Source organism: Mirounga leonina, unplaced genomic scaffold, assembly GCF_011800145.1.
Source record: "Mirounga leonina isolate KUSES-001 unplaced genomic scaffold, KU_Mleo_1.0 Mir_101799, whole genome shotgun sequence".
NCBI classification, from domain to species: Eukaryota; Metazoa; Chordata; class Mammalia; order Carnivora; family Phocidae; genus Mirounga; species Mirounga leonina.
This window is the reverse complement of record NW_023270210.1, coordinates 429,688-453,510: the sequence shown is the minus strand read 5'-3', so window position 1 is coordinate 453,510 and position 23,823 is coordinate 429,688. Positions and strand designations below refer to the sequence as shown.

The 23,823-nt window shown below is 39.2% G+C and overlaps 2 protein-coding genes across 3 annotated transcripts in view; both read right to left on the bottom strand.

The window, feature by feature from the left end:
* Positions 1 to 2,237: 2,237 nt before the first annotated feature.
* TMLHE (trimethyllysine hydroxylase, epsilon) overlaps positions 2,238 to 23,823 on the bottom strand; it is a 116,792-nt gene continuing 95,206 nt past the window's right edge. For both annotated transcript variants that reach the window (XM_035010459.1, XM_035010467.1), the window contains 2 exons: positions 8,022 to 8,160; positions 2,238 to 7,344 (listed from right to left, as the gene is read on the bottom strand). In XM_035010459.1, coding sequence (XP_034866350.1) covers positions 7,213 to 7,344; positions 8,022 to 8,160 — 271 coding nt within the window. In that variant the 3' untranslated portion in view covers positions 2,238 to 7,212. The remainder of the gene's footprint in view (positions 7,345 to 8,021; positions 8,161 to 23,823) is intronic.
* On the bottom strand, positions 8,556 to 11,898 carry LOC118014290 (ATP synthase subunit gamma, mitochondrial-like). The gene is given in 2 exon segments (XM_035010479.1): positions 8,556 to 10,599; positions 10,601 to 11,898. Coding segments are annotated over 2 exon segments (825 nt in total). The 5' UTR covers positions 11,081 to 11,898; the 3' UTR covers positions 8,556 to 10,254.

Below are 23,823 nucleotides of genomic sequence, written 5' to 3'. Positions count from 1 at the left end.
CATTCAAAGCTATTTTTTCCTTATTGATTTTCTGCTTAGATGATCTGTCCATTGCTGTAAGTGGGATGTTAAAGCCCCCTATTATTGTTGTATTATTATCAGTGTGTTCCTTTAGGTTTGTTATTGTTTTATATATTTGGGTGCTTCCAAGTTGGGTGTATAAATATTTACAATTGTTAGATCTTCTTGTTGGATTGTCCCCTTTATTATGATGTAGTGCCCTTCTTTGTCTCTTGTTATAGTCTTTGGTTTAAAGTGCGGTTTGTCTGATATAAGTACTGCCACTCTGGCTTTCTTTTGACCTCCATTTGCATGATAAATATTTCTCCACCCCCCTCACTTTCAATCTGCAGATGTCTCTCAGTCTAAAATGAGTCTCTTGTTGGCAGCATATAGATGGGTCTTGTTTTTTTTAATCCATTCTGACACCCTATGTCTTTTGATTGAAGCATTTAGTCTATGTCTTTTGATTGTAGCATTTAGTCCACAGGTCTTCTAGGGGAGGGTCTCAAGGCAAACTTGACCAAGAAGGGCAGTAGCAGCAGAGCACAGGGGAGTGGGACCTGGTGTAAGCAGGTTAGGCAGCCAGTGTTGGCACTGTGCTGTTTACTAAAAGTGGTTCTGTGCTTATGCTGAGGGGTGAGGGAAGGCAATGGCACCAGCCAGCTTTGTCCCCAGAAAGGGGTCTCTGTACCCACTGCTCTCAGGGATGCACTCCAAGAAGAGTGAATAATCCCCACCACCACCCACCATGTGAACCAGGTGTTTTTCAGATTGCTGTTTCCATACTGTCTGCCTCTGGGTTGTTTGCCTGCCTTTTCTCCAGAAACATCACTTTGCCCTTTAGGCTCTAGCCCAGCCTAGCCTGCTGACTTAAATCTCCAGGCTTTGGGGACATGGTGTGGGCAGGGGCCTGCACTGGTCTTCTAGGGGAGGGTCTCACCATGCTGGGACTGAGCAGGTTTGACTGAGAAGGGTAGTTGTGCCAGAATGTAGGAGTGTGGGACCTGGAGCAAGCAGGCTAGGCAACCAGTGCTGGGGCCAAGCTGCCCTCTGCAGGTGGCTCTGCGTTTATGCTGAGGGGTGGGGGAGGGAAATGGCATCAGCTGGCTCCTTTGTCCCCAGAAATGTGTCTCAATGAATGCTCTCAGGGACAAGGGACACTCTCCAAGAAGAGCAAATATTCCCCCCACCCCACCGTGTGCCCCAGGCATTCCTCAGATTGCTATTTCAATGCCATCTGCCCCTGGGTTGTTTGCCTGCCTTCTCTCCAGGAGTAGGGTAGTGCCCTCAAACTTCTATCCCAGCCAAGCCCACCAACCTTTAAAACTCAAGTCTTTAAATCCTGCTGGTTGGAAGAACTCACAAAAATCAGCCCCTCTACTTTTCCTAGCCAATGGCTTTGGGGGAAGTGTTCTGCTTGTGTGCTCCTCTCTCTCGCCTTTCCCCACAACCACAGCTCCCTTTCCTTTGCAGCTCCTGTGATCCATTTCTCCTCCAAATCACATCTCCACACTCTCTTTCTTTGATGTAGTATCTTCTCTCCTTTTAATTGTGGAGTTTATTCTCTCAGTCTTCAGGTTAATTTCTGGGGCATTTAGAATGATTTGATATCTAGTTGTGTTTGAGGGATGAGAGAAGCCTAAGGTCCTCTTGCTATGCTGCCATCTTAGCTCTCCCCTGCATTTCTAATAATAAATATCCTCAGCTGGATGGGTCTCCTCCTCCTCCTGTCTACCTCACAATAGCATACAATGAGCCTCACCATAGAGTATTTCAGCTGGGTTCTTTTTGGAGATCCTTTATTGTCAGTATCCTTAGATATTTTTCTGAGTTGGTCAAATGGCTCACAGAAGAACCTTTCAGCTGCGAGAATTTTTGAGTCTGAGGTGGAGAAGGATGGGGATTTACGGCTTTCAGGATGCATCTCTCTAATTATCTCTTCTGTTTTTAAGATGAGATTCCAGCCCTTGGCTCCCAGTCCAGAGTCCTCTGCATTTCAGGGACTAACACTCCAGACTTCTGTCAGGGCAGGGAAGGGCCAGATCCTCAGTTTAGTCAGGTATCAAATGCAGGAGGGGGTTTGGAAATTCTTAAACAATTTTTAAGCAAACCTCATTATTTTGGTGCCTACTACCCACCTCCACTTCCAGAGTCACATATTTCAGCCTTTGAAGATTCTTGTGGGGTGGGGTGGAAAAGGGGGTAATAAATGAGGTTGGTTTTTGGCTTCTCCCACTAAGGGTTTAAGATTCTTTGTGACCTTTCTGGGTCTGCTAAGTCAGTTACTATTCATCCATCTGCTTTTCAGCATTCAAAATTTAGTTGTTGTCTCCTTTCCTGCCCTTCCAATCATTTTAAATATCATTTTATAGTAGTTTCACTGGGGTTTTGGGACATGGTGAAGTAACATGTGTAAGTATGTGTTCTACCTTAACTATACATCATGGCAGGCATAGGTATCTGCCTACTTGGCTCATTCATCCTATCACCTTTGTTATCAAGCCACTCTCCCTAAAACACTCCAGACTCCTTGTCTTATCAAGCTCTCTGATCCATCCTCTGACCTCTCTCTCTGATCCATTCGCCCTTTCAGCTCTCAGCTCCTGCACCACCTACTCAAACCAACTTCCTATCTATAAACCCTCAGGTTGTGCTTGAATGCTCTGCCAATATATGTACATTTCATGACCTGTCTACTCTCCCTTACCCCTAGCATTTCCACATATTTTTCCAAGTCTGACTCTCATTGCTTTTCTCCTTCCCTCTAAGTAGAATGCTGATTTCTATCAAACACAGACTTGCCTTGTTCCCTCTTATTTGCTCAAATAACATTGATGACAAAAATAAACCACTACTGAGTATTTTTGTGTGCTGCTCACTGTGGTACACACTTTATGCACCAGACCTCATTTCATTCTTCATCACAGCTTTAGCAGGTAGATGACATTTATAAGCCTTATTTTGCAGATGAAGAAACAGAGGCTCAAGGAACGAAAGTGACTTCTCCAAATTCACCAGGCTAGTCAGAGGCAAAGATGGAATTCAAGCCCAGTTTGGTCCAAGTCCATGCTCTTTCTATAACACTACATTGACTCAGTCAAGGCATCAGAGAGGGATCTAGAAAGCAGAAGGTAAGAGGATACTGAGTACCTGAATTGGAGGGAGTGGCCCATCATTAATGGGACAAAAGATAGACCATAGAGAAAGGTAGGGCTAGAAGAGAAAAACCTTCACTGACTTCATAGGTTCACATAGCACTGACCCTGTGATCTTTACTTATGCACAGGATAAATTACCATATTTATCTACCCATAAAAAGTAGGTTAGAACACCACTATGAAACTATATGATACACACCAACATGGTTTAAGACGATTTTCACAATTGTAAAAGATGCCTGATGATTTTTTCCAGAAAGGAAGCTTGGATTCCATTAATCAAGCTAAGACTTCATACTCTGAGTGGTCCAAAAGTACTCTTAGCAAGATGGAGGACAAAAGCCAGGCCCACTGCTTAAAGCCAAGGAGTAGGATAAACTACCCACAAACCCTACCAACCCCTGAATGTAGATCTGACAACAACAGAAAAGAACAAAAAAAGAACTACAACCATATCTGCCAGGGTCTTTGGCTCTGGTGAGTTGTAGGCCTAAGGAGGCAAGGACACCGACATGGCCTGATTTCACAACTAAGCCACCAGCTGGCTGTGTGAGTGGATCTCCAATATGCCCAAGAGCTTCCTGGGGCAGTGATATGAATATGTCCTATAAAATGGTTTTGATCCTAACAACTGACATATTTTGCAAGAGTGTGGAAAGAAGGAAAAATGCTAAATGGATTGATTTCTTTCTATCATCAAGTTTCTACCTTTGGAACAAGTAAAATTAGAGAATGTGAAAAACACTTTGTTTTTTAAAAAAGTAGGGGGTTTGGTGGATATTTATAAACTGCAAAACATGTAAATAATCTCATGGTTCTCTTAAGATTTTATTGGAAGGAACTTAAGAGTACAGATGATTACTATCTATGAATGGTCAGCTAGACTGTAAATATTGTTGGAATAAGGACAAGGGGGAAGGCATTAACATTTATTTTGGAATATGGCATATTAATTAAAAGCACTGTCTCTGTGGCCAGATTTTCCGAAATTCTAATCCAAACTCTGACACTTATTTAGCCATGTGACCTTGGCTAAACCACTTAATCTCTCATTACCTCTATTTCTTCATTTATAAAACAGGGGTAGGGTTGCTGTGGGGATTAAAAGCAGTTATAACAGTGTCTGGCACATGGAAAGCGCCATGAAAGTTAGCTATTGTTATTGGTTATCATTATGTGCTGCAAACATCTTATTTAATAATCACAAATTTGCTAGAAAAACCTGTGGGGTAGGTATTTTCCTTATTTTGCTCATATGAGAAAACTTAAGCTATGAGGTCAAACAAAATTACAGAGTGACAGAACCTTTAGATGTTGCCCTGTCCAAGGCCTCCATTTTAAAATGAAGAAGAAACTCTAGCTCAAAATAGGGCCTAGAGCTTAGCAACAAGGCTCTTCCCTTCAGTGGTTCTCAAACTTTGGCAAGCACCATAATCCCCTGGAGGGCTTGCTAAAACACAAACTTCTGGCTTCCACCCCCACAGTTTCTGATTTAGTAGGTCCGGTGTGGGGCCTGAGAATTATCATTTCTAACAAGTGCTCAAATGATGCTGCGGCTGCCGGTCTACTTTGGGAACCTGCACAACACACCACAGTTCATACATCTTTTTTCCTTTTCATCATAGACTACACAGGTTGTGATTCACAAGCACTTGGACAGAAATGAGAACTGCTGATGAACACTAAAGAAAAAGACATTGCTAGCAGGAAGAAGGTAGGGAGACCAATAGTCCTGGTTTATGTGGGACTTCCCCAGTTTTAACACTAAGTTCTGCAGCCCAGGAAACCCCTCAGTCCTGAACACACTTGAATGGTTTGTCACTCTAGATGAAGGTAGACAAAATTCAGTGCTGGTTAACTGCCAAACACAAAAGGACATCTTATAGAGAACATGGTAATATCTGGTAAATTTGTTTGAAAAGGATTCATTATTTTATTCTTATTCCAACAAATTTGTATTATGAAAAGACTATGTTAGGTGTTGTGCTCCTGACCCTACTGATCCCATCCCACCTTAGCAAAAGGTAAAAGTAACTCTACAACACTGAGCTTGGTAGACATAGACCCATGCTTACATATTCAGGGACACCAGAAAGAGATGTAAAAAAAGAAACATTTTACAAAGAAAGTTTTCAATGCACCATGATCAGCACTCAAATAATTCCCTTCCCTCTTTCTTCCTCTGAAGGGAGTACATTATAGAAAAGTATGGATTGAAAATTTAGTAAAGCAAAGGTGAAATAATTAATGAATCAAGGTCCCAGGAGAAACAGAAGGTAAAGGAAGTCCTTCAGTGAGGGAGAAGATTGATCTGTATCCTTATCTCTCCAGGACCCTGAATATGTCCATTGCTTATTATAAATCAATGCTGACCACAGTTAAAATGTAATTTTCAAGGCTAAGTTAAGCAAAATTTCAAAAAGGATAAATATCCTGAGGAAGACTAATGGTGACAATTTTAGGAGTACCTAACAACAGGGAGAATAGATTGCATGTTAAAATGTTACTTCTGTTCTGATTGCTAATGGGTATGTTCTTTAAGACCTAGGCTTAATTATCAATCCTTTGACCCAAGGACAACAAATTTCATGAAGACCCCTAAAGATTCCTAAATAGTACAAATAAAATGCAGAAATATTTTGAGAACATATTTTAGAGCACTGGATGAGTCAATAAGATAATGTATAAACTACTAAACGTGAACTAGGGACTCTTTGTTTTGTGTTTGAGTTTGTTTTGTGACTTCTATCCCCACTAATGATCCCTTTTGTTTTCCTCTTCTGCACATCCTAGCCTGGATTCTCTTTCATCATTCTACAGTGGTCAATGCAGTTATTGTACAGCTTCACTTTCAATGAAAGCTAGGGGAAAATAACCCTCATACCCATCTCTCTGTCTCTCCATCCATATATAAAGGGAGCCACTAAAAAATAAAAGAAACAAGGTATTATACTTAACCCAGGCAAATCTTAGCAATTAACATGTATAATATTTTAAGAAAAGAAAAACAAAAGATCAGCAGAAATGGAGGAAACAGACTGCATCCTAAATTCCATCAAAAGCAAACATGCAAGGTTGGGTAGTAATTTCCAGTTCTTTGGAGCCACATCATCTGTCATGATGAGTTCACTGAACAGTCTTACAGACTAACCCTCTGTACTCTCTTGTGGTGTATGTGTATATATATGAATTATCATATGGAACCTCAGAAGTCTCTAAAAACTTTCTGCAATTATCCCTCACACAATTATTGAACTGATGGGTTTGTTCCACAGGAGCTATTGTGGCTTCCTAGTTTAATTCTTCAAGAGATGTCTTGGATGGAGATAACCCTTCTTGTAAGATAAAACAATATTTATATTCAGTTACTACCTTATCACTGAGCTTGTGCTATCAAGCAATTTCTACAATATCTGTAGTTTTAGGACACTGTCAATATAAATCTATGGTTTCAGCTAAACTCTTTAATCCACAGGTCTATGTAAAAGACTGTCTTAAGGTATCCTCCAGCCCATTGGTTCTTAAAGAGTGGTCTGAAAACACCTGGAGGGATTCTTGAGCCCCTTTCAGTGGGCCTGTGGGTTAAATAATATTTTTTATAATGACACTAAGATATTTACCTTTTTCATTCTTTTTATCTCATAAATGTACAGAGGGCTTTTCCAAAGGCTATATGGCATGTGATGATGCCATCTCTCTGATACTGAGGGATGTGTGATTTTGTGTTCTTGAATTTTAAACATTTCTCAGTTTTAATATCTATTACAGTTAGTATCAATAGATATAACCCACATCCAAGAACACTTTGGGGTCCTCAATGACTTTTAAGAGTGTTAAGGTGTCCTAAGACCAAACATTTTGCAAACTGCTGCTTTACAAAGACTTTGTTCCTAAAATGCATTTCTTTCTAACTGATCTAGTTGCAACTTCTGTTTTGTGTGGTGAGATAAAGAGACAATTTGAAGTAGGTTTTAAAACAATATTATTTTGCTGATATGAAATTCTGGTAGCCAGGGTGCCAGGTGTGTTCATAATCTTAATGCTGTCAATTTTAAGCCTGAAGCCCCAAGAGACGAGCAGTGTTTAATACATCATCCCTTGTTAAATAGCAGCCACAGAGTTGGCGGTAGCCAGTAAACGATTCCCTGCCATGTAGGACACGCCAGTTGTCTATAAATAGGACCTGTGAATGGGCAAAAAGAGAAAAAAAACACCATCAGAACAAAAGCAGACCAAAGAATTCTAAATCAGAAGAGACCACTTAAAAGCTTTAGGTTGTTCTCTAGTTAAAATTCAATGAGGTATCTTTCTTTTTGAGATTAAACAAACCTTTGGAAATTAGGATGTGCATAGCCCTGTAGTAGGCTGGGTGGAAGTTACAAAAGCAACAGTAGGTAATTAGGCCCTGTACTTGAGAAGCTTATGTTTCTTGAGTAATTATTCTCTTATCAAAGCAAATCAGATAACTGGCTTCATTTTCTTTTCTGTTTAATTTTAAATATATACTTTCTCAAAAAGTTAAACTATTTCATTATGTTTTATGCTAAGCTGAAGACATTACTCAGAGGATAGATCAAGAGCAAAAAAAAAAAAAAAGAAATCACATAGCTGGAAGGACACTTAGGGATTATCTAGTTCAACCCCCTCATTATACATATAGAGCCACTGAGTCACTGATGCCTACATATGGTGTGGGACCTGCTTCCAGGTCATTCAGTGAGCGGCAGGACCAGAGCCAATACCCAGGATTCTTTTCATTTTTACCTTTGCAAGACTGTGACTCACATATTAAAGAAGTACCCATTATTCATTGCTTCAGTATAACAAGCTTACTTGACATCTTTAGAACTTGGCACCCACCCTGCCAGGCTTTAGTTTGACCCAAAACTCATTCTCAGGTCTCCTCAACTCTACTGTCAGAGTCCGGTGTGCTGTATACCAACGATGGACAACATCATAAGGTACAGTATTGATGACAGCTCTGTCATAGTTGTTGTATCTAAGATGAAATCATGAGAAGAAAAGATATCCTCAAACACATGTTAAAGACACCTATTGCTTATTGAGCAATTTTATTTAAGGCTTTGTCTATATTCATTACTTGTCCTAGAGATAAGGTGAGAATAAGTCAATGCTCTCTTGGGAATATAGGATTGCAGAGAGGAGCCCTGCTGCCTGTTGACCATATTTTTTTTTTCCTTTGGAGAATCTGGGGGTAGGAGATAGAAGTAAGTTCTAGCTGGTTTCTTCCATCTTAGGATATGATGTTTATCTAAAGTACATTCTCTTGGCCAAATTTTACAGAAGCACTGGGGAAAGATCTGAGCTTTCTATTCACTAAGCTGAGGTGGGCAAGAGAGGTTATACTAACAAGGCTTTCTTTTTAGCAGAATGACTTAGAACTTCTCAGGTGTTTCTCTTTGTGGGGAAAAGCCAAGCTATAGACCTACTGGGCAGATTACTCAGTGATCTTCACTCATTCATTCAACTCTAACATTTACATGAGCAGCTGCTATGTGCTAGGTGGTGTCAGGTGTTAAAGATACAGTGATGAACATAGCAGACACGATCCCAGCCTTTGGGATCTATTTACATTCTATTAAGAAAGACAAATGATGGACAAGTAATAAATACATATCTAGTTACAGATGTTATAAAGAAAAAATAATGTACTGTGATAAAAAGTGACTGGGTAGTCTATTTCAGATGGAGTATGTTGAGTGAGGACTTTTTTGAAGAAGTGACATTTGAGCTGTTACCTATATGATAAGAAACCAACAATGTGATAAGCTGAGAGGAGTGTTCCAGGCAAAGGGAAGAGCAAGAACAAAGCATTAGGATGGAAAGGAGTTTTATTATGTTTGCAGAACAGCAAGAAGGCCATGTGGCTGGAGCTGAGTAAGCAAGGGGGATAATGGTAAGGAATAATGTGGAGGAGGTAGCCATGGGCCAGATCATGTATAGCCTTATAGGCCATGGTAAAGATTTTGGGTTTTATTCTGAGTACTATGGGAAGTCACTGAAAAGCCTTTGCTAAAGGCTTTCTTTTTTTCTTAAAGGATTTCTTTTTTACTTAAGGTAAATTAATCTTTTACTGAAGTATAGTACGTATATGGAAAAGTACACAAATCTTAAGCTTGATGTATTTTCATGATGTGAACACATCCATATCACTAGCATCCAGGCCAATAAATAGATCATTACGCACACCCCAGAACACTCCCTTGTACCCCTTTTCCATCTTGTCTTTCCCCTAACCCAAGGATAACTACCATCATGACTTCTGTCACCAAAGATTAGTTTTGCTTGTAGTCTTTTGTGTCTGGATTCTTTCATTTAATATTATATTTAGGAGATTCATCATTGTTGTTATATAGTAGTAGATCATTTATCCTTCATGCTGTATAGAATTTTATTGCGTGACTCTACCACAATTTATTCATCCATTCTACTGTTGATAGATATTTGAGTAGTTTCCAGTTTGGGACTAATACAAATAATCTTGGTGGTTCTGGTCCATGATGGCAACATAGAAATCTCCCAAACTCACCTCCCCCCATGCACATACCAAATCTACAGCTACAACTGGGACAATTCCCTCTGAAAGAAATCCAGAAACTAGCTGAGTGACTCCTACACATTGGGTAAATAAGAAAAAAAACCCACATCAAAATGGGTAGAAAATGCTGAAACACAATTTTATCATAAACCCATCCCTGGTGCAGCAACCAGAAGGAAGTTCACAACTCCAAGCTTCTCCTTGAGGAGTGAAGAGTTTGGACTCAACATTTAGTGCCCAAACTTTTAAGATGTCTGCATGAGGGATGGGCCCCCGAAACACCTAGCTTTGAAAGACAATGAGGCTTGCATCCATGAGACCCACCAGGTTATAGAACACAAAGAAACAGTTCTTTTTTTTTTCTTTTGGTAAGTAGTTTATTGTAAGATAATTTATAAACATCTTGCTGTCTTTAGTAGTTTAAACAATGGACCAACAATTTCTTCCGACAAGGACAGCAGTAAGCTAAAAATAAAACCAGCTGGCTGAATTTTCCTTCTTTATATCTTGTCTGAGGATGAAACTTGGTTTTCATTAATCCAGAGCTGCTGCACCGGAAATGACTTCAATCAACTCTTTCGTGATGACAACCTGGTGGGTGCGATTGAATGTCAAGGTCAGTTTGTCAATCATCTTGGAAGCGTTCTTGCTAGCGTTGTCCATGGCCGTCATCCTGGCACTTTGCTCACTCATGGTGGATTCCTTTAGAGAACAGTAGATGATGTTGGCCAAATTGTATTCTTGGTAATTCTGCAGCACGTCAGCATCAATATCATCATAGGTACTCATGCTCTCAGCACTTGCAACGGTTTCAAGGGAAAATATGGGCTTTTCTTCTGTCTTGTAGGAGATGACAGACCTGAACTGATTAAAGATGATTAGACCCTTCATCAAATTCATGTCCAGAATTTAGTAGTTCAAGGGCAATGACGGACGCATCCCCAAAAGTAGGAGGTTTTCTTCCCACTTCTTTGAAGGACACCAGAAACTGGTCAGAGTGAGTCCTATGAAGTATACCCCTGATTTTATCACCAATTCCAACAAGCATGACTTCTTTCCCAGCTGCTGTGAGCGTGGCCACCTCACTTTTCATCTGTTTAGCAACCGAGGAATGAATAGCACCAGAGAGCCCTCGATCTGAGGACACACCAATAAGGAGGTGTTTCTTCTTGTGTTCAGGCACCTTAATATCAGCTTTTTCATACAGAGCCAAAGATCCTATCCCATATACTCGAGCTGGTTTCAGCTCCCTCTCAGCTCGGGCATATTTTGCTGCTGCTACCATTTTCACAGACTTGGTGATTTTCTGGATGTTTTTGATTGATTTTAGTCGCCTGGTAATATCTTTTAAATTTGCCATATTTCGAACTTGGCCCAGCGACGCCTGCCCGAGAGAACATGGTGGTACCAGCCCGGCTCGAAACAGTTCTTAATGGGCTTATGAAGACTCACTGTGGAAAACTCAGGTCTAGTACAGAGACAGCAGACAGAAACACCCATATCCTAGTCTTTCTCTAGAAAAAACCTATTTGCATACATTAAAAGCTGCTTCTTGAAGGTCAGGCTTCTATTTTGGCACACATCTAGGGACAGACTGCAATCCTCCCCAGAGATGAAGAAAGCCAGTGGGCACCATCTGCACATTCTCCCTCTGGCCCACTCAGGTCATTGGTGTATTCCTGGAATGAGCTTGTATACATGCCTACCACTCTGGCTTTTGTGGCTGCTGTCCAGGGGATCACCTGGCTTGATCACCCCTTGATCACCTGGCTCTGGCAGCCAGTGGGGCTTTAGTTCCAGATTCCATAGGACAGTAACAAACAAAGAAATGCTTCTTAATTGGCTATCTACCCAAGGCTCAGTGCAAAGGGAGCACACAGAAATGCCCAGCTCCCAGTCTTTCCTGGAAAGAAGTCTGCTTGCATACTTTAAAAGCTGTTAACCAAGGGTCTGGCTTCCAATCAGCCTCCATCTAGGTGCTGACTAAGATCCTCCCCTTTGGGAGACTGACAGGTCTTGACACACCTTCAACTACTGGAAGCTGCTAAAACCACAGAAAGTGGCTTAGAAAAATCACAAAGGTTTGAGCGACAGCCAAGAGCTAAGGCTGAGCTGAATGATAAGGTTCATCTCTTACACAAGACCACTCTATCAAGACTGGGAGAGGTGGCTGTTGTATCTAATATGCAGAAACCAACACAGAGGGAAAGAAAAATGAAGAAACAGAAGAATATGTTCTAAACAAAACAACAAGATAAAACCCCAGAAATAGACCCTAATAAAATGGAGATAAGTGATTTATCTGATAAAGAGTTTAAAATAATGGTCAAAAGATGCTTACCAAGGTCAGGAGACCAATGCATGACAAAGTGAGAATTTCAACAATGAGATAGAAAATATTAAAAAGTACCAAACAGAAATCAAAGCTGAAAAAGTAACTAAGTTGAAAAAGTTAACAGAGCAGACTAGATAAAGTGGAAGAAATTATCAGCAAACTCAAAGACAGAAAGGAAGAATTCATTCAATCAGAGAAGCAAAAAGAAAAAATAATGAAAAAGAGTGAAGATAGCTTAAGAGAATTATAAGACTCCATCAAGCAGACTAATATTATAGGGGTCCCAGGAGAAGAGAGAGAGAAAGGGGTCAGAAAGCTTATTTGAAAAAATAACAGAAAACCACCCAACTTAGAGAAAGAGACAGCTACATCCAGGGAGCCCATGGGATCTCCAAAAGAGGAATCCAAAGAGACCTACACTAAGACACAATATAATTAAACTCTCAAAAGTTAAAGAAAAGGAGATTATTTTATTTTATTTTATTTATTTTATTTTAATTTAATTTTATGTTAGTCACCATACAATACGTTATTAGTTTTTAATGTAGTGATCCACGATTCACTGTTTTCATATAACACCCAGTGCTCCATGCAGTACATGTCCTCCTTAATACTCATCACTGGGCTAACCCATCCCCCCACCCCCCTCCCCTCTAGAACCCTCAGTTTGTTTCTCAGAGTCCATAGTCTCTCATGGTTCGTCTCCCCCTCCGATTCCCCCCCTTCATTTTTCCCTTTCTTCTCCTAATGTCCTCCATGCTATTCCTTATGTTCCACAAATAAGTGAAACCATATGATAATTGACTTTCTCTGCTTGACTTATTTCACTTAGCATAATCTCCTCCAGTCTCATCCATGTTGATGTAAAAGTTGGGTATTCATCCTTTCTGATGGCTGAGTAATATTCCATTGTATATATGGACCACATCTTTTTTTTTTTTAAGATTTTATTTATTTATTTGACAGAGAGAGACACAGTGAGAGGGGGAACACAAGCAGGGGGAGTGGGAGAGGGAGAAGCAGGCTTCCCGTGGAGCAGGGAGCCCGATGCGGGGCTCGATCCCAGGACCTGGGATCATGACCTGAGCCGAAGGCAGATGCCCAACGGCTGAGCCACCTAGGTGCCCCAGACCACATCTTCTTTATCCATTCATCTGTTGAAGGGAATCTTGGCTCTTTCCACAGTTTGGCTATTGTGGACATTGCTGCTATGAACATTGGGGTGCATGTGGCCCTTCTTTTCACTACATCTGTGTCTTTGTGGTAAATACCCAGGAGTACAATTACTGGGTCATAGGTAGCTCTATTTTTAACTTTTTGAGGAACCTCTGCACTGTTTTCCAAAGTGGCTGTACCCAACTTGCATTCTCACCAACAGTGTAAGAGGGTTTCCCTTTCTCCACATCCTCACCAACACCTGTTGCTTCCTGGATGACTGGTATGAAGTGATAGCTCATTGGGGTTTTGATTTGTATTTCCCTGATGAGTGATGTTGAGCATCTTTTTATGTCTCTGTTGGTCATCTATATATCTTCTTTGGAAAAATGTCTATTCCTGTCTTCTGCCCATTTTTTAAACCAGATTATTTGTTTCTTGACACCCTATGCCTTTTGATTGGAGTGCTTAGTCCATTTACATTCAAAGTAATTACTGATAGCTATGTGTTTATTGCCATTTTATTACTTGTTTTGTCATTGTTTCTGGAGAATTTCTCTGATCCTTTCTTTGTCATTTTTGGTCTCTCCTTTCCACTCAAAGAGTCCCCTTTAATATTTCTTGCAGTGCTCGTTTAGTGGTCACTAACTCCTTTAGTTTTTGTTTGTCTGGGAAACTATCTCTCCTATTCTGAATGATAGCCTTGCTAGAAAGAATATTCTTGGCTACAGATTTTTCCCATTCAGCACATTGACTATATCATGCCACTCATTTCTGGCTTGCCAAGTTTCTGGAGAGGTCTACAGCTAACCTTATGGGTCTTCCCTTGTAAATTAAGGACTTCTTTTGTCTTGCTGCTTTTTAAAAATTTTTCTTTATCACTAGATTTTCCAAATTTAACTACAATATGCCTTGGTGTTGGCCTGCTTTTGTTGGTTTTGGATGTCTGTTTCCTTCCCCGGATTAGGGAAATTTTAAGCTATTATTTCTGAAATAAATTTCCTTCCCCTTTTTCTTTCTCTTCTTCTGGGACTCCTATAATATGAATGTTATGATGGAGTCACTGAGTTCTCTAAGTCTTTTCTCATGTTGCATAATTCTTCTTTCTGTCTTGTCCAGCTTCATTATTTTCCATTATTTTTCCTTCTATGTCACTAATTCATTCCTTTGCTTCTTTCAGCCTGCTGTTCATTGCATCAAGCCTGTTTCCAGTCTCATTTATTGCATTCTTCATCTCTGATTGATTTTTTAAAAATTCTTTTATGTCTGTGGTAAGGGTCTCACTGACCTCTTCTAGTCTTTTCTCAAGCCCAGTGAGTATCCTTATGATTGTTGCTTAAATTCTCCATCAGACATGTTACTTTTATCGGTTTCACTTAGATCTCTGGCTGTGGTCTTATCTTGTTCTTTCATTTGAGATAAATTCCTCCATCTTGGCATTTTGTCTAAGTCTCTGCCTTCTTCTCTGTGTTAGAAAAGCCAGTTATGTCTCCTGCTCTTGAAAGTATGAAGAAGAGGTCATGTACTTTCCAGGCCCTGGAGCTTCAGGGATTGTTTCTGGTGTGTGTAGTGTGTGCTCTGCTGTTGTGTTTTGGCGGCTCGATCCTTCAAGCCAGTCATGCACAGAGGCTCTCCTTGCCTGCAGTGGGCAGTGTTTGGTCCCTGGCCTGAATGTGGTGAGTTTTAACTATGTCTGCTCTGGTCTGCTTGTTAAATGAAACCTGACACCAACTCCACCAGAACTGAGGCCCTGCAGAACTCTCTGTTTGGGAGATGTGGTGTGGGCAGAGATTTTTGTTTTCTCTCCTGGGGGAGGGGCTGCGATGCTGGGACTGAGACAAGCTTGACTGAGAAGTGCAGTCCTGCCAGAGTGCAGGGGTGTGGGGCTTGGTGTATGCAAGTTAGGCAGCCAGTGTTAGCGCTGCACTGGCTCCTGCCAATGGCTCTGTGTTTATGCTGAGGGATGGGGTTGGGCAATGGTGCCAGCCAGCTCCTTTGTTCCCAGAAAGGCATCTCCCTGAATGCTGCCTCTCAGGGATGGGCTCTGAGAAGAGCAAATAATCTCCCACCTGTGTGTCCCAGGCACTCTGCAAATGGCTGTTGCCATGCTATCTGCCCCAGGTTGTCTGCCTGCCTTTTCTCCATGAGCAGGGCTGTGCCCTCTGGGCTCTATTGTAGTCAAGCCTGCTGAATTTTAAAACTCCAGTCTTTCAGGCTCACTGGTTGCAAGAATTCACGAAAATAAGCCCCTCTCATTTTCCAAACCAATGGCTTTTGGGGAAATGTTCTCCTTGTGCCTTCCCATGTGCTCTCTCTCTCTCACCTTTCTCCACAACCTTAGCTCCCTCTCTTCCACAGCACCAGTAATCCATTTCTTCCCTAAACCACGTCTCCACAATTCCTACCTTCTTCAATGTGGTCTTTTCTCTCCCTTTAGTTGTGTAGTTTGTTCTGTCAATCTTCAGGTCAATTCATGGGGATTTAGGATGATTTGATATTTAGTTGTGTTTGTGGGATGAGACAAGGCTAGGGTCCTCCTAGTCTGCTGCCATCTTTTCCTTCTCCCCAGATCTGTTCTTTTTAAGATTGCTTTGGCTATTTGGGTCTTTTGCATTTCCATACAAATTTTAGGATTGCTTCTTGTATTTCTGTGAACAATACCATTGGAATTTTGATAGGGATTGCACTGAATCTGGCTAATATGGAAATTTTATGGAAATTTTAACTATTCATTCTTCCAATCCATAAGAATGGAATATATTTCCACTTATTAGTGTTTTCTTCTATTTCTTTCATCAATGCTTTATAGTTTTCAGTGTATAAATCTTTTACTTTCTTGGTTAAATTTACTTCTAAGAATTTTATTGTTTTTGATACAATTTTAAGTGGGGTTGTTTTCTTAATTTCTCTTCCTGATAATTCATTGTTAGTGTATATAAATGTAACCAAATTTTTTATATTGCTCTTGAACCATGCAACCTGAATTTGTTTATTAGTTCTAACAGTTTTTTTGGTGGATTCTTTAGGGGTTTCCATATATTAAATCTTGTCACCCATAAACAGCTGATTGACTTGCAGATATTGAACCATCCTTGGATCACTGGGATAAATTCCACTTGATCATGGTGTATGAATCTACTAAAATATTGTTGAATTTAATTTGCTAATATTTTGTTGATCATTTTTGGATCTATGTTCATAGGGATACTGACCTGTAATTTTCTTTCTTCTTTCTTTCTTTTTTTGTGATGTCCTTGTTTATTCTTTGTGTCAGGGTAATGTTGGCCTCAGAAAATGAGTTTGGGAGCATTCCCTCTTCAATTTCTTGGAAGAGTTTGAAAAGGATAAATATTAAAATCTTCTTTGAAAGTTTGGTAGAATTAACCAGTGAAGCTGTCTGGTCCTGGACATTTGTTTATTGGAGTGTCACTCATTCATTTGTTTAATTCCAGTATGGTTAACATACAGTGCTATATTAGTTTCAGGTGTACAACACAGTGATTCAACAATTCCATACATTACCCAGTGCTCATCTTGACAAGTGCACTCCTTACTCCCCATCCCCTATTTCATCCATCCTGCCACCAATATCTGCTCTAATAACCAAGTTTGTCCTCTATAGTTAAGAGTCTTTTTCTTGGTTTGTCTCTTTCTTTTGCTTGTTTACTTTGTTTCTTAAATTCCACATATGAGTGAAATCATGGCATTTGTCTTTCTCTGACTTACTTTGCTTAGCATTATATTCTCTAGTTCCATCCATGTTGTTGTAAAATGCAAGATTTCATTCTTTTTGTGGCTGAATCATACTCCACTGTATATATATACCACATCTTTATCCATTCATCTATCAATGGATACTTGGGTTGCTTCCATAATCTGGCTATTGTGAATAATGTTGCAGTAAACACTGGGATGCATGCATTCCTTTGAATTAGTGGTTTTTATTGGGGGGAGAGTAAATACCCAGTAGTACAGTTGCTGGATTATAGGGTAGTTCTATTTTTTATTTTTTGAGGAACCTCCATACTGTTTTCCACAGTGGCTGTAGCAGTTTGCATTCCCACCAATGGTGCAAGAGTGTTCCTTTTTCTCCACAACCTCACCAACACTTGTTGTTTCTAGTGTTTTTGATTTTAGCCATTCTGACTCGTGTGAGGTGGGATACCTCATTGTAGTTTTGATTTTCATTTCCTTCATGATGAGTGATGTTGAGCATCTTTTCATGTATGTTGCCCATCTGTATGTCTTCTTTGGAAAAATGTCTGTCCATTTAAAAATTGGATTATTTGTTTTTTGGGTGTTGATTTGTATAAGTTGTTTATATATTTTGGATACCAAACCTTATTGCGTATGTCATTTGCAATATCTTCTCCCATTCTGTAGGTTACCTTTTAGTTTTGTTGTTTCTTTTGCTGTGCAGAAGCTGTTCATTTTGATGTAGTCCCAACAGTTTTTTTTTTTCTTTTAATTGCCTTGCCTCAGGAGACATACCTAGAGAAATTTTGCAATGGCCAATGTCAGAGATATTACTGCCTGTGCTCTCTTCTAGGATTTTTATGGTTTCAGGTCTCACATTTAGGTCTTTAATCCATTTTGAGTTTATTTTTGTGTACAGTGAAAGAAAGTGGCCCAGTTTCATTTTTTTGCATGTTGCTGTCCAGTTTTCCTAATACTATTTGTTGAAGAGATTGTCTTTTTCCCATTGGATATTCTTTCCTGCTTTGTCAAAGATTAATTGACTATATAATTTAGGGTTTATTTCATGGTTTTCTATTATGTTCTAGTGATCTATGTGTCTATTTTTGTGCCAGTACCATACTGTTTTGATCACTATAGCTTTGTAATATAACTTGAAATCTGGCATTGTGATACCTCCAGCTTTTCTTTTCTTTTAAAAGGTTGTATTGGCTCTTTGGGGTCTTTTGTGGTTCCATACAAATTTTAGGATTGGTTTGTACTAGCTCTGTGAAAAATACTGTTAGTATTTTGATAGGTGTTGTATTAAATGTGTAGATTGCTTTGGGTAGTATATTCATTTTAACAATATCTGTTCTTCCAATACATGAGCATGGAATGTCTTTCCATTTCTTTGTGTTGTCTTCAATTTCATCAGTGTTTTATAGTTTTCAAAGTACAGGTCTTTCACCTCCTGGTTAGGCTTATTAGGTATCTTATTATTTTCGGTGCACTTGTAAATGGGATTGTTCTCTTAATTTCTCTTTCTGCTGCTTCATTATTAGTGTATAGGAATGCAACAGTTTTCTGCACATTAATTTTGTATCTTGTGAGTTTACTGAATTCCTTTATCAGTACTAGTAGTTTTTTTGGTGGAGTCTTTTGGGCATTCTAATATGGAGTATTTTGTCATCTGCAAAGAGTGAAAGTTCATCAATTTGGATGCCTTTAATTTCTTTTTGTTGTCTAATTGCTGTGGCTAGGACTTCCAGTACTATGTTGAATAAAAGTGGTGAGAGTGGGCATCCCTTTCTTGTTCCTGACCTTAAGGGAAAAGCTCTGTTTTTCCCCATTGAGTATGATGTTCATTGTGGGTTTTCCACATGTAACCTTTATTATGTTGAGATATATTCCCTCTAAACCTACTTTGTTGAGGGTTTTTATCACGAATGGATGTTGTACTTTGTCAAATGCTTTTCCTGTGTATATTGCAATGATTGTATGATTTTTATCCTTCCTTTCATTGATATGATATATCACTTTGATTTGTGAATATGGAACCACTCTTGCATCCCAGGAATAAATCCCACTTGACTGTGGTGAATGATTTTTTGAATGTATTGTTGGATTATGTTTGCTAGTATTTTGTTGAGGATTTTTGCATCTATGTTCAGCAGGGATATTCACCTGTAGTTCTGTTTTTTTAGTGGTGTCTTTATTTGGTTTTGGTATCAGAGTAATGCTGGTCTCATAGAATGAATTTGGAAGTTTTACTTGCTTTTCTATTTTTTGGAATAGTTTGACTAGAATACATATTAACTCTTCTTTAAATGTTTGGTAGAATTTGCCTGTGAAACCGTCTGGTCCTGAACTTTTGTTCATTGGGAGTTTTTTGATTACTGATTCAATATCCTTGCTGGTAATCAGTCTATTCAAATTTTCTACTTCTTCCTACTTCAGTTTTGGTAGGTTATATGTTTCTAGGAATTTATCCATTTTTTTCTAGGTTGTCCAATTTATTGGCATATAGTTTTTCATAATGTTCTCTCACAGTCGTTTGTATTTCTGTGATGTTGGTATTATTCTTCCTCTTTCATTTGTAATTGTATTTACTTGAGTTATTTCTCTTTGTTTTTTTGATAACTGTGCCTAGAGTTTTATGAATTTTGTTGATCTCTTCAAAGAACCAGCTCCTGGTTTCATTGATCTATTATATTTTAGTTTCTATATCATTTATTTCTGCTCTAATCTTTATTAATTCCTTCCTTCTGCTGGTTTTGCATTTCGCTAGTTCCTTTCCTAGCTCCTTTAGGTGTAAGGTTAGGTTGTTTATTTGAGATTTTTCTTGCTTCTGTAGGTAGGCCTATAGTGCTATAAACTTTTCTCTTGCATCCCAAAGGTTTTGGAGTGTCGTGTTTTCATTTTAATTTGTTTCCATGTACTTTTGGTTTCTTCTTTGATTTTTTGGTTGATACATTTATTGTTTAGTAGCATGTTATTTAACCTACATGTATTTATGCTCTTTCCAGAATTTTTCTTGTGGTTGATTTCTAGTTTCAAAGCATTGTGATCAGAAAAGATGCATGGTATGACTTTGATATTTATGAATTTGTTGAAACTAGCTTTGTGGCCTTATATGTGATCTATTCTGGAGAATGTTCCATGTGTACCTGAAAAGAATGTGTATTCTGCTCTTTCAGGATGGAATGTTCTGGATATATTTATGTGAAATCCATCTGGTCCAGTGTGTCATTCAAAGCCATTGTTTTCTTGTTGATTTTCTGATTGGACGATCTTTCCATTGATGTACATGGGTGTTAAAGGCCCTTACTATTATTGTATTACTATTGATTAGTTCCCTTATATTTGTTATTAAATATTTTGAATATTTGGGTGCCCCCATGTTGGGTGCATATATAGTTACTACTGTTATGTCTTCATGTTGGGTTGTCCCCTTTATTATTATATAGTGACCTTCTTTGTGTCTTGTCATGGTCTTTGTTTTAAAATCTATTTTATCCAATATAAGTATTGCTACTCTGGCATTTTTTTTGACAACTATTTGCATGATAAATATTTCTCCATGCCCTCACTTTCAATCTGTACGTGTCCTTAGGTCTAAAATGAGTCGCTTGTAGGCAGTATATAGATAGGTCTTGTGTTTTTATCCACTCTGTCACCCTATGTCTTTTGACTGGAGTATTTAGTCCCTTTACTTTTAAAGTAATTATTGATAGATATGTATTTATTGTCATTCTGTTACTTGTTTTGTGGTTGTTTCTGAAGTTTTTCTGATCCTTTCATCTTTCTTTCATGTTTTGCTGGTTTTCTTTAATGACATATTTGGTTCCCTTTCTTTTTATTGTTTGTGTATCTACTAGTGGTTTTTGATTTGTGGTTACCATTAGGTTTGTATACAACATCTGCAAATAACAGTCTATATTAAGTTGATGGTCACTTAAGTTTGAACCCATTCTTTTTTCCTCTCTTCATGTTTTAGGTATATGGCGTGATATTTTACATCCTTTAAAAAAAAACTTTATTTAGTTATTTGGCAGAGAGAGCACGAGCAGGGGGAGCAGTAGGCAGAGGGAGAGGGGCTCGATCCCAGGACCCTGGGATCATGACCTGAGCTGAAGGCAGATGCTTAACCAACTGAGCCACCCAGGCGCCCCTACATCCTTTTTTTGTGTGAGTTCCCTGATTTTTTAAATAGAAATATTCATTTTTACTGTGTTTGTGTTTCCTACTTTCATACTGTCACTTTTGGCTTTCCTTTCCACTGAAAGAGTCCCCTTTAATATTTCTTGCAGGGCTGCTTTAGTGGTCATAAACTCCTTTCATTTTTGTTTGGGAAATTCTATCTCTTCTTCCATTCTGAATGATTGCCTTTGGAGAGGGTATACTTGGCTGCATATTTTTCCCAATCAACACTTCGAATATATCAGGCCTCTCCCTTCTGGGTTGCAGAGTTTCTGCTGAAAAATCTGCTGATAATCTTATGAGGTTTCCCTTGTATATAACTGTATTCTTTTGTCTTGCTGCTTTTAAAATTTTTTCTTCATCACTATAACTTGGCATTTTAATTACAATACGTCTTGGTGTGGATCTGCTTTTGTTGACTTTGTTGGGGGATCTCTGTGCCTCCTAGATCTGGATATCTGTTTCCTTTTCCAGATTAGGGTATTTTTCAGCTATTATTTTTTCAAATAAATGTTGTGCCTCTTTTCTCTCTCTTCTTCTTCTGGAACTCCTATAATACAAATGTTACTACCTTTGATGGAGTCACTGAGTTCCCTAAGTCCATTCTCATTTTGCATAATTCTTTTTTCTCTTTTGTTCAGGTCGATTACTTTCCATTACTCTGTCTCTTCTAGGTCATTAATTCATTCCTTTGCTTCTTCTAGCCTCTTGTTCATTCCATCAAATGTGTTTCTCATTTTGTTTATTGAACCCTTTATCTCTGATATGTTATTCCTTATCTCTGTGTTAAGGGTCTCACTGTCTTTCATTCTTCTCACATCCAGTGAGTAACTTTATGATCATTCCTTTAAATTCCATATTAGGTATGTTACATCTGTTTCATGTAGATTTCTTGCCTGGCCATGTCCTGTTCTTTCATTTGGGAGAAATTCCTCTGTGTTCTTATTTTTTCTATGCCTCTGTGCCTGTTTCTCTGTGTTAGAAAAGTCAGCTACGTCTTCTGTTCTTAAGGGTAATGGCCTCATGAAGAAGAGGTCCTATAGTGCCCTGTCATGTACTATCCTCTGTTCCTCAGGGCCTAGCACTTCTGGGAGTGTCTCCAATATGTGCTGTGTTTTCTGTTTTGTCCTGGCTGCTTTATCTTTCTGGCCAGTTGTCTACAGAGGTGCTCTTTGCCTGTTGTGGGCAGTTTTTTGTCCTTGGACTGAATGTGGCGCGTTTTAACTAGGTGTGCACTGGTATGCTTGTGCAATGAGACTTGTCACTACCCCTGCTTGAACTGAGGCCCTGTAAAACTCCAAGGTTGGGAGACACGGTGTTGGCAGGGGTTTGGCCTGGTCTTCGGGGGGAGGGAAGCCCATTGCACTGGGACTGAGGCAAGCATGACTTGGAAGTGGAATTACACCAGAGCACAGGGTGAGTGTGGCACTTGGTGTAGGCAAGTTAAGTCGTGTTGGTATTGAGCTAGTTCCTGTAGGTGGCCCTGTGCTTATGCTGAGGGATAGGGGAAGGAAATGGTGCCTGCTAGTTCCTTTGTTCTCAGAGGGGTCTCTCCATGAACACTGTCTCTCTGGGACATGTTCTGATGAGCAACTAACCTCCTCACTGTCTGCCTCAGGTGCTCTTCAGATTTCTGTTTCCATGCTGTTTGTCTGTGACTGTTTGCCTTGCCTTCTCTCCAAGAGCAGCCCAAATGCTCTCTGGGCTCTCCCTGAGCCAAGCCAGTTGAACTTTAAAACTGCAGGCTTTAAGCCCTGCTGGTTGCAAGAATTCATGAAATTTGGCCCCTCTCACTTTCCAAGCCAGTTGCTATGGGGGTTCATTTTCCCATTGGGCCCTCCTGTGTATTAGTCCGTCTGTCCCCATTCTGTGCAACCGTGGCTCCCTCCCCACTGCAGCAGCCATAATTGTTTCTCTCCCAGACCGCATCTCCACACCTCCTATCTTCTTTGATGTGGACTCTTCTCTGCCCTTAGTTGTAGAGTTTGTTCTATAGGGTATTTAGGATGATTGTTATCTAATATTCATGGGATGAGGTGAGCCTAGGGTCCTCCTATTCTGGCTGCCATCTTATACAATAATTAAAACATTGCTGGGAGTGTTTTAATTATTGAATCAATATCCTACTAATAATTGGTCTATTCAAATTTTCTATTTCTTCATAATTCAGTCTTGGAAGATTATGTTTCTAGGAATTTATCCTTTTCTTTTAGGTTGTCCAATTTCTTGGCACATAATTGTTCCTAGTAGTCTCTTAAAATCTTTTGTATTTCTGTGGTATCATTTGTAACTTCTCTTTCATTACAATTTATTTGAGCTATCTCTTTTTCTTGGTGCCTACAGCTAAAAGTTTGTCAATTTTATCTTTTCAAAGAACCGGCTCTCAGTTTTATCCATCTTTTCTATTGTCTTTTTAGTCTCTATTTCATTAATATACACTCTGATCTTTTATTATTTCCTTCCTTCTACTGACTTTGAGCTTTGTTTTTCTTTTTCTAGTTCTTATAGGTGTAAAGCTAGATTGTTTATTTGAGATTTTTGTTTCTTGAGGTAGGTCTGTATCACTATGAACTTTCCACTGAGAAACACTTTTGCTGCATCTCACAGATTTTGGAATGTTGTATATCCATTTTCATTTGTCTCAGGTATTTTAAAAAAATTTTTTCCTTTTATTTCCTCGTTGACCCAATGGATGTTTAATAGCATGCTATTTAATCTCTACATAGCTGTGATTT